Here is a 12,913-nt window from a genome sequence, read left to right on the forward strand (position 1 = left end):
CCCTCCGAAGACGATTCCATCCATACGAGCAAGCGAGCACGTCGTGGCTCGCAATAGCTTGACGTCCATGGCGCGCGGCGGGGTGCCTTGTTAACAACGTTATGGGCATGCTTGGTGTGGAGGCGAGGTGTGCTGCGGGACTTGGACAGAGTATCGAAACCCGGTCGAAGCATGCGACGACAGTGCATTCGAAGGAACCGACTCGGGGCTTCCACTCGACCTCCGGTCGTACGCTGTCCACGAGTTGTAGTCTGGCGGGTGCCGCGGCGCCGCCTTGTGCTGGCCAAACACTTTGCTCCACTCTCGATCGAGCGGGTCCAAGCTCACGTCGGCCTCGCCAAACATTTGCGCATGGAACCAGTCCGTGCCAGACACGGCGGCGGCGCCATGGCGTCCGAGGTTGATGCTCCGGACGCTCTCGAGGAACGATTCGTTCAAGTCCCCGCGCGCCCGCATGCGGCGCTCGAGTTGAGGCACCGTCCCATGACCGGTTTGGGGACAGCTTGCGGCAGAGGTGGCTGGCGAGCTCTGGTGCGTTGGGTGGCGCATTTCTTGCCCGTGTTGGAGTTGCTGCAGCTGCCGCTCAAACGGATTCGTCTCGTACACACTCGAGTCCTGGAACGAGTCGTTGTCGCTGCTGTCGTAGCTGTAATGGTTTGTTTGGCTGTCGACGCTTTCATTGTCGTCTTCGCGGCGGGATGGGCCATCTGGCAATCGCCGATATGGGTCATGGGTCGCTGGCGCACACGCACGTGGTTCCATCAGGTGAATGTTTGGAGTAGACGTGGGGCGTCTAGAGTGACACGAGTGAGGCCGACGACTGCGTGCCCTGGTGCTACCGATGGCATGGCGATGGGTTGGGCGGTGGCGCTGCGGCAAACGTGGACGCAGGTCGAGGAGGGACGAACTGGGGCGGTCGCACCGATCGTTTCGGGGACATCATCATGGCCGCATTCGCCGTCGAGTTCAACGACGATGCCGCGCACATGGTGCAAATGCGGACGCGTTTTTCGCCGGACACGGGCAATTGCAAGTACCTACGGCACGTGTGAAAAACCAGCCTCGAACATGCATGGGAGCGCCGCCCATCGCACAAAACCGCACGTCAACCCAACACAAAGCCCCTTGCGCCCGGCGCGCCTCGAGACGGAGCAAACACATCACGAAAGTTGCAAGTTCGCGGGCGCCATGGTCATACGACGGTACCGTCGCACCGCAGCGACGAACATGCGGACGAGAGATGTCGATCCAGCCGCCACAACGTGACCAAGTGGACGGTCCCTCGATCGAGGCACACAATCGAGAAAACGTACCAGTGGTCGCTGCAGTGCTTGCAAATGACGTGGGCGCACTTGCGGCATCGATAGCGCCGCGTAAAGACGTGGTCGAATCGGCGCGAGCACAGGTGGCAGTGGACGACGTGTTGTTTCGGCGGGAGGTCGATGTCGCCGAGGATGCGCCCCTCGCTCAGCTTTTTCCCTTGGAGGAACTTTTCGATCCGCCCGATGCTTGCGACCCTGCCATCCAGTGACGCGCCGTGGATGCATCACGACCGTACCGGCGACGGAGCGTCTGCTGGCGCCACCACGCGGGGACGGACCCCTTGAAGTTGACCTGGAGGATGTACGTTATGTCGACGACGCCCGGCTTGTTTGTCTCGACTACGACAACCCCGGACCGGTAGTAGCTGCCTCGCACAAATCCAAATGATTTCTCCATGGATGGGCAGCAGCGCGGCATGTTGATCGAGTGGACGCAGCGCACCCACCCTTGCTTGTTGGTGCGCGTGTCGACGAATTCGTCTTGGCACTGCCATCACAAGGAACAACGTGAGGGAGCGCGAATGAATCGTCGACGGCCACGTTGGGCAGAGATTAAAGTGTTGGGACGAGCGCAGCGACGACGACCCGTGGCGCCGGTCTACGGCCGTCGGGATCGATCGAGACACACACGCGCGCATTGCAAAACGACACGGCGCGCTCGCTCTGCATGCAAATCAAAGACACGACAAGAACAAGCACGTGTGTGTATGCGGAGAAAACGCCACCGTCAAGAAGATGCTGTTGCCAACGACGATATATGGCGGCGACGACGACGTACCTCGAGGTAGCAAAAGTCGCGATTCTTCACGAGAGGACTGGACGATTCGATGGCACTCCATCGCACACCAATGTAGTGCATGGGGTTCTCTGGGGACGGGGTTACGATGTCGTAGATCGTAAACATGTCGATGAGGTCGGGCTCGAACACGCGTGCGTACGACGCAAGTTTTTCGTCGCTCGTGAAGTGGAAGAGATCTGTGATGTCGGCCAACGTTCCTCGAATCGTGTTCACACCGCACACGTACGTTAGATTGTCGTTGCCGCCGAATTCTTCGCCCTGAAAGATGTGCACGCCGTCCCGATTGTTGGTTTTGTGCTTCCACTTGACTGTCCCGCCGTTCTCTTGGGCGGAAACGATCACTTCCAAGCACATCTTGGTCGCAATCGACCCGAGGAACTCCGCCTCCGACTTGGTTAGTTCTGGGCGTGTGTAGAATTCCTTCGGCAGCGCTGTGGCGCTGCTGCCGCTCGACTTCTCGGACGACTTGCGGGCGAACATGGAATTGTGTCGGCGCTGGGTGCGGCACGTGTGTGACTTGCGCCGCGTCATTAAACGCGTTTTTCCAGCCATGTCGCCAGCATTTTCCAAAAATGCTGGAATATTTCCAAAATTCGACGGCAATCTGTCCAAATGTCGGAAAAGACGCACTTGACCAACGTTTAAACGTCTTACAACCCCTCCACGCAAATTTCTGATTGGTGAAGATCTCACCCACACCTGAGAAATATTTTGTATAGTAATATTTGTCAAATGGGCAAAAATGTGATAAATTTGGTGGATACCTACCAGGGGACCACTTGCAAGTGGTGCGGGGCACCCGAAGTTGCCGGCGAAAGCGGCGCAGAGGCTTCATTTCGATGGCCCATCGCTTCGTTCGACCACTGGCACATGGCCTCGCTTGTGCATACCTCACCCCCCCCCTCGTCCCCCTCGTCTTTTTACGACGGTGGAGCGAGCGCAATACCCCGAGCACTCGTTGTCTCACATGTCCAAGGATGCGGCCACCCGTGCATTCGATAGAGGGTGCGACGACGGCGCGGACGTGGCATGTAGTGAATGCTTGTTGGCGTATTCTATATCGCGCCCTCCACAAACCCGCGGCCGCCCCACGGTCCCTCTTGAAGCTCCTGAATACCGTCGACAGTAAAAATCTTGGGCGCGAACGATGCCCCCCCCCGTCGTGCCATTGCATCCGCATGCATCCATCGATACAGGGCATACATGCTTGACCCCTGGCAGTCGCTTCTTTGTCAGCAGGCCCCCGACTATCATCGTCGTGGAACGAGGGGGCCCGTGCTTGGAACATCGCATGCAGATTGCCAGGGTTCCGGTGCATCCGTGGTGAAGCGCGCGTGAATTCACAGGAACTCTGTGCTACATACAGCTCATGTTGAACATGTACGAGCCCTCTGGTAGTTGTATGGAGCCATCCTTTCTGTGCGTGACACTGCCCCACCGACAAACTGTTCTGCCCCTCTCGGTATAGCCCACAGTTGTCTTGTAGCCGTACGAGCCAAGCGTGGTCGAGGAGAAGTTGCTTGGCGAAAGCTCGGCCACCATGTCCTGAACCTGGTCAGGAAAGCTTCGCCTTGCATGTGGTGCGGTTCTCGTGGGACATGATGACCGGCTCAAGTCGTTACAAGTGGCCGGTTACATCGTCAGCCCCCCCCCGCAAACGATGCTGAGCCATCCCGACAGGTCGGTCGCGGCGCTGCTTCCTGCCAAGGAGACGTTGTACGTCGGTTGGATGAATTTCCAGTCGCGCGTGGCGTCAGCCGTCTGGGCATCGCTCACCATGCTGTCGATCTACTGCCACCACTTGCACCCTCTGCTGGAGCCCCCGGTCGCCCCCATCCGACACCCCGCCGACGCATCCAGCGCATCGTGGTGCCCCACTGGAATGCGCCGCCCTTGCTTTGCCCCCTTCGCGCGAGCCCAGGCGTGACGACGCAAGATTTGTCGTGTGGAACGAGTTCCTGCCGTAGGCAACGTGTGCTTGACCTCGTCGCAAGTAATAGCGAACCGTTCTTGATTCGCAACCACATCGTTTGCTGCTGCTTGAAATGTTTCCAGTCGGTGGCGCGCTTCTCTCGGCCGCCGCTACGCCACCACATGCCGCCGCCGGTCGATCGCTGCGCGCGTGGAGCTGCGAAAAACTAGGGTTCAGCGCGAGGTGGGACCCGCTGATGCTGGTCCCGTTGCCAACGCAACGACGACAGGCCAAGAGTGGGAGCTGAACGCGTTGGCAAGCGGAGGCGGCACCCAGGCGCAAGTCGCTGCTTTCCCATGCCTCCAGCTAGCCGCAGCCTGCCGCCGTTGGTCCGCCTCCAACCATGTCGTGCTGCGTGGCTCGCACCCACGCCGCCGACGACCAGAATCCCGACGATCGCGCATCCCACTACGCCAAAAACCAATGTACTGTAGGTGATACTCAGGGTGGGGGACATGTGAAAAGTGGTCGCTAGCACGGACGAGCATCACGTCGCCCAATACGCTTCTTGGTGCGACTCACGCCGCCGCGATTCTGTTTCGTGTCGCGATGGCGCGGCTCCCGCATGCGTACTTTGAGCCGCCCAAGCTGTCGGCGACGGACCGGCAGTCGTTTGTGAACAACGCCAAGGACGCGTGCCGCAACCTGGTCCGCCAGGCCCGCGCCATGGACATGTTTCCGATCTACTGCGAGTCGACGCACCACCGCACGCAGCGCCGCCTGTCCATGCGCCTCGGCCACGACGTCGGCAACCCACGGCTGGTGTGCATGAGTGCGCACACCCAAGTTTCGTGCACGGTCGACGCGATCGCGGACCTGTATTACACCAACACGGTCCAGCACACGTACGAGCACGTCCTCCACCCGTCCGTGCTCGATCGACGGTGCTTGTATCCACTCGTCCATCGCGACCAAGTCGCGCCGCTGCATTACGTTGCGCTCAACTGGATGGCCGTCGAGATGCCGTCCGTGATTGCCGACCGCGACTTTTGCTACGTCGAGGTACGCCGTCAGCGACTCGTGGCGGCGATGCTGACGCGGTGTGTCTGTAGTACCACGACGAGTTTCACGACGGCGCGGACCGCCGCGGGTGGGCGCGCGCCATCCACTCGGTCGACCTCGCGTCATGCCCGCCGCTACACGACAAGTTTGGCATGATCCGCGGCAAAATCTACCACAGCGGCCAAGTGTTTATCGAGAACGACGGCAACTCGTCCGTCCTCGACATGCACCAGATCGTGTGCGTCGAGCTCCACGGGACCGTATCCCACGATATTCACGTACGTTGTCGACGTGGATGGCTCGCCGCCGTCCTCTCTCACCCGTGCGCGCCCACGTAGCACGCCGTCCTGGTGCAACTCGCGGAAGAATGCATGAACGTCGACGAGTACTTGCGGACGGTCAACTTGAGCCAGTGCCGCCTCGTCGACGCGATGGCGTCGAAAGCCCACTGCTGTGCATGCTGCGAGGCGCCGTTCAAGGTGTCGCTGCTGTTTGCCAGCGTCAAGCGCCACCTGTGCCGCGTGTGCGGCCATACCGTGTGCGAAGAGTGCTCGGCATTGTGGGACCTCGATTGCAAAAAGCCCGTGCGCGTCTGCATCGCGTGCAGTGAGCAGGCCAAGGACCCGCTCAACTTGTCGTTGTCCAAGACCCTTCCGCTCATGACGGTCCCCCCTGGTGAGACAGCACTGTGGCCCAGAGCTCACTCGTGTTTCCAGGGATGCTGCATGGCAACAACTCGTCCGAGGCGGCGGCCAGCCATGCCGAGAGCCCTGCCGCCGCACTCGACCGCGTCCACTCGGCGCACCATCAACGACACGATCAGGACGACCACGGTAGCATGCGCGCCACTCGATCGAGGCGCCAGTCGGGGCAGAGACAGCACTCGAACAGTGCCCCGAAGATTGTGCTCTTTGACGAGTACGACGCGGAGCACGGGCTCCGGCAGCTCGAGTCGACCTCGCTTGACGAAACAGCGGCGGACCGCGACAGTTGCAACCAAAAGCTCCGCGACTTGCTCGAGACGAGCCGGTCGTACAACCCCGACGCCGTCAGGCAGATCGTAGCTGCCCTCGAGTAACTAACCACACGACCCACCATCCCAACGTGTGCCAACATAACCAAGACCAACTTTTTCACGTGGACGCTGCTTTCAGGGCCGAGAGCACCCCGTCGACGGGCTTGGCAATGCCGTGCGTGAAGCGACGTTCGAGGGCCCACACTAGACTCGTCTTGGAAGAGATCGTGGGCGAAGGAGGCGGTGGTCGTGCTAGGCTTTATGACCCCTCGGTCTGTTGAAAATCGAGCGAACATGCCTCGCTCGACTCGACCGTGGTGCCGACAAACATCTCGCGAGACACGGCATGGGGGGAGGATGGAGTCATCTCGCCACTTCACGCCGTCACCGCCGCATGGGTCGTTGACGGCGTGAAGTGGCGCACGGCACCGCCCCCACAAACCGATTTACGTTAGCAGTCGCAGGATTCATTCCGCACATCCACGTGACTTGAATCTCCATGGCGTGAACGACTGCAGGTGCTGGCGCCACACGCTTTCGTGCAAATCACTCGTGCGTTGTACGTTCGAAGGGATGGACAGGTGCAATGGCAGTGGGGTGTGGCTTGCTCCACGGACCAGAGGAGAGTCGAGTTGTCGCGGGCTTCAAGGTCGTGGTTGGCGTCGATCGCGGCCATGGCCAAGTACGCGCCAAGCTCGGGGTAGCCGTTTTCGATGGCGAACCTGCTGGGCGTGAACCCATCGTCGTCTTCTAGCATGTGCCTGTGGTCCAACCCAGCGACAGCGACCAGCCATCGACACGCGTCCATGTGCCCTTTCATCGCGGCTTTGTGCAGCGCGCTGTGGCCGTTATGGTTGACGAGCTTGAAGTCGACGCGCTGGCGGTGCAGAAATGCCAGGACGTCGATTCTTCCCGTCAAACACGCCCATTGCGACGCATTGCATCCGTACGAGTTGATCGAGTGCACATTGCACTGGCCCGTGGTCCTATGCAGCAGCACCACGGTGAGGCGATGGTGCGCTCCATCGTCGAACGTACACGAGCCACACGCACGTGGCGAGCTGGGCATTCCACACGGCATAGTGAAAAGCCGTCGTACCGTCGTCGGTCGGGCTATCGACATCGACCCCCAGGTCAACCACCAAGAACGCGCACATGTTGATGTGGCCATTGCGCGCCGCCCAGTGCAATGGACTCCGTCGCATATCTACACGAGGAAGCAGGGGCAATCGATGGCCATGATGCACCTACCTCGCTTTCCCTGAAGCGCGCGGGCATCCAAGCCGCATGTTGTGACCAAGTATTCACAAATGTCGACATGGCCAGCGCCGGCAGCCCACACGAGCGCATTGCACCCGTTGTGGTCTTCGCTGAGCGGATTCCACCCCCTCTGCTCCACTAGCTGTTTGAGGGTCGAGAGATGGCCACCTTGTGCGGCTAAGATGCCTGGATTTGATATCCGAGCGATCGGTGCTGGCACCGACGGAACTGGAGGGTGGGATGTCGGCGAGGGAGACGTGGAAGACGCCGAGTCGCGGCTTGGGACCACAAGAGGCGCCGTGTACACGACAATTTGCAAGTCCGTTGCCAACGCTTCGCCCTGAGCAGACGCAAACGAGCTGTCGTGGTGGAGCATCTGGTGCACGCGGATTCCCTTTGGCCCTTTGAAGAACTTCCCGCACATCGAACATGGCAGCCGCCCGTGCGTTGCGTGCCACTCCAAGTGCCTGTGGCTCGTGAATGTCAACACTCCATTGCCGCAGACGCGGATATCTGCCACAACTGCTCGCAACTCGTCGTCTTCCATGAGGAACGTGGCCATTTCGTGGCCGAGCGACGTCGATGATGCATACGTTCGCACGCGCGTGAGACCGTACGTGGAGACGGTCGTCACAGACAGAGGAGCGTCCTTGCAAGCAGCGCCGCGTTGGTGGAGCGAAGTGATGTGAGCCTTGAACACGTCGATGGCAAACGGTAGCTCCAAGTCACCCGACGATGCTGGTCGCTTGCCTACACTCCTGTCCGTTGTTCAGTTCCTTTGACAAGGGTAGAGCACACCTCGCCGCAGTCGATTCTTGCTTTGGGATGTGTAGTAGTCGACGTATGCCGACCCCAGCGTGGCGTGCACTGCCCGCAGCACCGCGCTGGCGACTACTGCATCATCATCACCTTGCGCCATCATCGACGTATGCAATTCCGGATACGAAGGCGACTCATCCGGATAACGTGAAGCGACGGTGCAGCTTGACACCGCGCGCCAGCACATGCTGCACGACGGAGCCCAGAGCTGAGCTATCAAGCTCATCCTAAGCATGGATTCAGGGAAAGTGATCGCAGCTGGAGGAACGACATTGATGATCACAACTGGAGCCTGCAACGGTTCTGGTTTCGACAGCAGGATGGGATCGATGAAATGGTGAAGGACGACAGAGAAAAGAAGCAAGTGTGGTGCATTAAGATCGGGTCGTGGCATGGGCATTCGATCAAGGGGTTGAAGCGACGCAGCGGTGGCGAAGCGCCTCGAGGATATGCTGGACTTGTCAGGCGAGATGTCGAAACGACGTCCACGTGCTTCGTAGCAATGGGTATTCGTCCTTCTTTGGCGCGCTTGGTTGCGCGCTGTTGCTGGAAGCGGGTGCTTGATACGGGGCCTTAAACAACGATTGCGCGAGATACGAGGAATCCCCAGACGACGATTGCTGCGACGGTTGCGAAGTCGACGAAGCCCCGCCACCACCGCTTCCACTTGGTGGATTTGCTGTCGGTGGGCCAGTTTCGATTGCAAGTTGGTCCGTCAAGAACTTGGCGTAGTCGTTGCCCTTGTACTTGGACCCTTTCCACCACGCGTACGGGTCGGGCTTTTCGTCCTTCTTCGGCCCATCCGACGTCTACCTCGTCAAGTCAATGCGCTGCTCACTGCAAGTTGACACGTACCTTTGGCAATGTGGCCTTGCCCCACCACTGCGGCGGCTCGTTCCACCACGGCCGAGTCGCACTGGCGTTGTTGCTGCTCGTGGAGTTGCTACCAATACCCTTCGCCGTGCTTTCCGCTGGCCGAGCCGCATTGGCATGGCTGGCCCCCTCCACTCCGACGTTTGATGTCGCGGTAGTTGTTTTCAGCTGAATTTTCCTACCATGTTTTCCAAATGCATAAGCCACGACCCAGCACATTGGTCACGGAAGAAGCACTGCAGCACATACCCCTGTTCGATGGCGAGTTTGAGGGACTCGAACTTCCAGAACTCGCTCTCGACGTATCTACAAACCACGGATGATGCATCGTGGCCCAAGTCAAGAGGGCCATACGCACAACGCTCGAAGGAGTTTGGGGTCGTTGGGAAGCACGCCGTCACGCAAAAAGTTGAGCATGACTCGAAACAAATTCCAGTCGCGGTTAATGCAAAAGCACCCGACTTCAGCCGCGCCAAGCGGCGAGTCGGTTGCAACGAGCGCGGCCAGCAGCGACTTGGGGTCTTTTCGTGCGATCGCCATGGATATCTCAAATTCCTGGTCGCCCACTTGTATCCTCAATCGATCTGTCGTTGACGATCTGTCCTCGTGGCAAAACCAGTCGGACGTGAGCGAGGCTTCAAACCTCTGGTGCTCGGACTCGAGTAGCGCCCGTTGCAGCATCAACCGGCGATGTTCGTGGCGCAGAAACGCCTTCTGCCCTGCCACCTTGTGCAGCTGCGAGCGCAATTTCTCCTGTCGTGCTTGCACTACAGTCTGGTACAACTCCGACTCGGACTGGGCATGCTCCAACCGCGGATCCATCGCGACGTACCGCGTTGGCCGCAGCCGTTTCACTCTCGGGCACGTGCTGGATAAATTATCCGGATGACCGTGGTATCGAGAGGGTGGTTGTCCCGGCGGTCGCTCGCTCCCTTGGTCTGCCTGACAGGGGGCGGCGGCATGTTGAAAGGCCCTAGCTGCCCATCGATTTCTCCACGCTCCGACGATGCAACCGAGGTGTCCGTCGCGACGCTTGTGTCAACGTTATCCACGCGCCGTAGGGGCTAATGGGGCAGACCGACCGGAGGCTTGCTATCAGCGCCGCCCGATACACGTTGGTAGGAGGTATGCACTCCATGCCATGATATGAACTAGGCTCCCCCCCACCAACACGACGACCCCGTACGATTTAAACACAATCTGGGTCCAATTTTGGAAGGGCCAAGTCGTCATCCACTCGACGTGTAGCTTTCCCATGTGGGCGTCGAGAACCCGCAGCCAGGAGAGGGGTCATGTGAAGGAGCGTACGCTCGCAAAAGGAATGCCATGTCGCCCAGCACGCCTCGTCTGGGAGCGGCACGGTCGGGTAGTCTCCCTCCAGCCTTCCCGACACACATGCATGGATCTCCTGCGCTCCTCATACTTATCTAGGCGAATTGCGAGGGTATTCGGATGATTATCCGTACTTCTCATCTTTCCAGGATGGCCACAGGCCTGTCTGACCGGTCCTGGCGCATCCCTGCGCCAAGCCCACGGCACCGCCCTCACACATGCCGCTCTTCAGAATTGCACGCTGGACAGTCTGTTTCCTATCTGATTGCCTTGTCAAGCCTGAGTCGCCTCCATCAACGCTACGGACCATGCGACATTGGAGAAGAAAACGAATCAGATGATGGATCTCGCCCTTCGAATAGAACGTCGCAGCGAAAACGCAATGTGGCCCGCCCCAAAGTTGCTCGCGCCTCCATTTCTTCATCCTCGTTCGCGAAGCGCCGTCCAAGGCGTCGGGCGGCAGGATGCAGCGACTGCGACGACTTCGCTCCGTGCGCTTCTCTTGGTGTTGGTATCCCCCGGCCGTACCCACAGATTGGGTCAGATTCCACTGTGACCAACACATCCAGTAGCCATTATGCAATAGTAAAACCAAGGGAAACGGTGCTTTGGATTTGTCCAAATTACATTGTGTTTACCGGACTGCCGGTGTTTTTGTTCTATATTGAGGGGTCATCCGGATAACGCGACGCGGTTGTGTGGCTACCATTTCCGCTTTGGCATTTCACTGGTCGCGCAAGCTCCCGTCGGATAAGGATCTTCCATGGCACCGCACGGGCATGCATCGTATGGCGCCACGTCGACCGAGTCGACCCCCCTCGTTGCCCCTGATAAGAAGAAGACCCCCGTGGCTCTGTCGGAATCGTCGCTGCGCGCGCGCAAGAAGTTGCAATGGGCGTGCTTGTTCTCGCTCGTGTTTATGGTTGCCGAAGTCGTGGGTGGGTTTATGGCCGGCAGTCTTGCGATCATGACTGATGCCGCGCACTTGCTCAGCGACGTGGCTGGGTTTTGCATCTCCCTCTTTGCAATTTGGGTCCAAACGTTGCCGGCCAGCTCCAACATGACGTTTGGGTTCCACCGCGCGGAAATCCTCGGCGCGATCATTAGCGTGTTGGTGATTTGGGTGCTCACGGGCTTTTTGGTCTACGCCGCCATCGAACGGTTCCAAGACGCAATCAGCGACTCTCCCCAAGAGCACGTCGATGGCAAGCTCATGTTCATCGTGGCGACCATCGGCCTGGTTGTGAACCTCGCCTTGATGAAAATCCTTGGCCATTCGCACTCACACGGCATTGGCGGGGCTTCCCACGGGCACAGCCATGGAGGCCACGATGACCACGGGCACAGCCATGGAGGCCACGATCATCATGGACATAGCCATGGACATGATGACCACGATGACCACCACAGCCACGGACACCACGACGTCGAGCACGGCCATTCCCACGGCGACCACGGCAAGAAGGAAGCTTCAAACGGCAAGCCGACGCTGGAAAACCTCAATATCCAAGCGGCGTACATTCACGCGTTGGGCGACTTTATCCAAAGCCTCGGTGTGTGCATTGCTGGCGCATTGATTTGGTACAACCCGGCGTGGCAAGTGGCCGACCCGATCGCGACCTTTTTGTTTTCCATCTTGGTGCTGTACACGACCATCGACATCGTGCGGGGCTCGGTCCACGTCTTGATGGAAGGCACACCTGAAGGCTTTGACACGGAAGAGATCATGAAGGGACTCGAGAGCCTCCCGTCTGTCGCGGAAGCACATGATTTGCACATTTGGTCGCTCAACGCCGGCCTCCCTTCGCTCAGCGTGCACCTGGTACGACATGATATTGCATGATGATGCATCTCACACGTGGGTGGTGCAGGTGACGCACAAAGATAACGTCGACGATCCCCTCCACGAGGCACAAGAGTACTTGATCTCGAAGGGCATCGACCACACCACGATTCAAGTCGAGCGGGCCTTGACGACGTACCCCCGAGACTGCAATGACACGGTGCACTGCGGTCAGCTCTCGCCCAAATAGACCATGTCTGGGTTGGACAGCATGACGAATTGTACTGCATTCTAAAGCACCCCCCATGATTCCCCCTCTCCATATTTCATCAAGGATCGATGAAGGGGCATCTCCCGCCCATGGACATATCCGTGGCTTCGCAGCATCCCCTCCAAGATGCACGCTTGGTCTGTACCTCCCAAGGGAATGCTGGAGTAGACTCGTGGATCCTGCACGACCCCACTCTGCCGAGTGCGTCGGCGCCAAGGCTGGCTGGCGAGGGCGTTGCTGCCTGCTCGTTGGGCATTGCCAAGAGGATGAGAGTTTGTGGTGGGGGCACCACGGAGGCAGCACCTCTGCCGTTGGTTGTGGAGGGAATGGTGTCGAGAGCGGCGGGATTGGCAGTGACGTGAGATGTCCATGTTGACCAGTGTACCACTCTGACGAGCAATGTCGGTATCAGAAGAATGTTCTCGGAACGGTCGCGTACTGTCCGTACTTCAAGCAGCATGTCAC

At 59.2% G+C, this 12,913-nt stretch overlaps 5 protein-coding genes across 6 annotated transcripts; 2 read left to right on the forward strand and 3 right to left on the reverse strand.

The window, feature by feature from the left end:
• Window positions 1-19: 19 nt before the first annotated feature.
• On the reverse strand, window positions 20-2,626 carry H310_04343 (hypothetical protein). Its single transcript, XM_008868659.1, has 5 exons — window positions 2,101-2,626; window positions 1,559-1,809; window positions 1,314-1,517; window positions 840-1,037; window positions 20-793 (listed from the first exon to the last, which is right to left on the reverse strand). Exons 1-5 carry the CDS (start codon window positions 2,599-2,601, stop codon window positions 100-102), a joined length of 1,848 nt encoding a protein of 615 aa, XP_008866881.1. The 5' UTR covers window positions 2,602-2,626; the 3' UTR covers window positions 20-99.
• Window positions 2,627-4,565: 1,939 nt separating this feature from the next.
• H310_04344 (hypothetical protein) lies at window positions 4,566-6,231 on the forward strand. The gene is made up of 4 exons (XM_008868660.1): window positions 4,566-5,095; window positions 5,146-5,373; window positions 5,434-5,770; window positions 5,812-6,231. The coding sequence occupies exons 1-4, from the start codon at window positions 4,643-4,645 to the stop codon at window positions 6,171-6,173; spliced, it is 1,380 nt and encodes a 459-aa protein (XP_008866882.1). The 5' UTR covers window positions 4,566-4,642; the 3' UTR covers window positions 6,174-6,231.
• Window positions 6,232-6,549: 318 nt separating this feature from the next.
• H310_04345 (hypothetical protein) lies at window positions 6,550-8,289 on the reverse strand (the record flags this gene model as incomplete). The annotated part of the gene is made up of 4 exons (XM_008868661.1): window positions 6,550-7,096; window positions 7,149-7,317; window positions 7,362-8,120; window positions 8,169-8,289. The coding sequence occupies 4 exons, from the start codon at window positions 8,287-8,289 to the stop codon at window positions 6,562-6,564; spliced, it is 1,584 nt and encodes a 527-aa protein (XP_008866883.1). The 3' UTR covers window positions 6,550-6,561.
• A 154-nt stretch (window positions 8,290-8,443) lies between these two features.
• H310_04346 (hypothetical protein) lies at window positions 8,444-9,979 on the reverse strand. The gene is made up of 4 exons (XM_008868662.1): window positions 9,421-9,979; window positions 9,312-9,368; window positions 9,045-9,240; window positions 8,444-8,998 (listed from the first exon to the last, which is right to left on the reverse strand). Exons 1-4 carry the CDS (start codon window positions 9,882-9,884, stop codon window positions 8,651-8,653), a joined length of 1,065 nt encoding a protein of 354 aa, XP_008866884.1. The 5' UTR covers window positions 9,885-9,979; the 3' UTR covers window positions 8,444-8,650.
• Window positions 9,980-11,109: 1,130 nt separating this feature from the next.
• On the forward strand, window positions 11,110-12,497 carry H310_04347. 2 transcript variants are annotated; one of them, XM_008868664.1, is made up of 3 exons: window positions 11,110-11,719; window positions 11,750-12,216; window positions 12,266-12,497. In XM_008868664.1, the coding sequence occupies exons 1-3, from the start codon at window positions 11,158-11,160 to the stop codon at window positions 12,425-12,427; spliced, it is 1,191 nt and encodes a 396-aa protein (XP_008866886.1). In that variant the 5' UTR covers window positions 11,110-11,157; the 3' UTR covers window positions 12,428-12,497. The 2 variants fall into 2 exon arrangements, with proteins under 2 accessions (XP_008866886.1, XP_008866885.1); XM_008868663.1 differs by having other exon boundaries at window positions 11,110-12,216.
• The last annotated feature ends 416 nt before the right edge of the window (window positions 12,498-12,913 follow it).

Source organism: Aphanomyces invadans (assembly GCF_000520115.1).
Source record: "Aphanomyces invadans strain NJM9701 unplaced genomic scaffold supercont1.7, whole genome shotgun sequence".
Taxonomy (NCBI): Eukaryota; Oomycota; class Saprolegniomycetes; order Saprolegniales; family Verrucalvaceae; genus Aphanomyces; species Aphanomyces invadans.

What these genes read in the sequence shown, in the direction of transcription:
- H310_04343 (XM_008868659.1), bottom strand. Translation starts at nt 2,601, where the DNA reads ATGTTCGCCCGCAAGTCGTCCGAGAAGTCGAGCGGCAGCAGCGCCACA. An exon ending in GCGACTTTTGCTACCTCGAG is followed by an intron (nt 1,810 to 2,100) that starts GTACGTCGTCGT and finishes TTGTGATGGCAG; the next exon opens with TGCCAAGACGAATTCGTCGA. An exon ending in CAGCAGACGCTCCGTCGCCG is followed by an intron (nt 1,518 to 1,558) that starts GTACGGTCGTGA and finishes ACTGGATGGCAG; the next exon opens with GGTCGCAAGCATCGGGCGGA.
- H310_04344 (XM_008868660.1), top strand. Translation starts at nt 4,643, where the DNA reads ATGGCGCGGCTCCCGCATGCGTACTTTGAGCCGCCCAAGCTGTCGGCG. An exon ending in GCGACTTTTGCTACGTCGAG is followed by an intron (nt 5,096 to 5,145) that starts GTACGCCGTCAG and finishes GTGTGTCTGTAG; the next exon opens with TACCACGACGAGTTTCACGA. An exon ending in GCTCATGACGGTCCCCCCTG is followed by an intron (nt 5,771 to 5,811) that starts GTGAGACAGCAC and finishes TCGTGTTTCCAG; the next exon opens with GGATGCTGCATGGCAACAAC.
- H310_04346 (XM_008868662.1), bottom strand. Translation starts at nt 9,884, where the DNA reads ATGGATCCGCGGTTGGAGCATGCCCAGTCCGAGTCGGAGTTGTACCAG. An exon ending in AAACTCGCCATCGAACAGGG is followed by an intron (nt 9,241 to 9,311) that starts GTATGTGCTGCA and finishes AAAACATGGTAG; the next exon opens with GAAAATTCAGCTGAAAACAA. An exon ending in GCAAGGCCACATTGCCAAAG is followed by an intron (nt 8,999 to 9,044) that starts GTACGTGTCAAC and finishes TTGACGAGGTAG; the next exon opens with ACGTCGGATGGGCCGAAGAA.
- H310_04347 (XM_008868663.1), top strand. Translation starts at nt 11,158, where the DNA reads ATGGCACCGCACGGGCATGCATCGTATGGCGCCACGTCGACCGAGTCG. An exon ending in CTTCGCTCAGCGTGCACCTG is followed by an intron (nt 12,217 to 12,265) that starts GTACGACATGAT and finishes TGGGTGGTGCAG; the next exon opens with GTGACGCACAAAGATAACGT.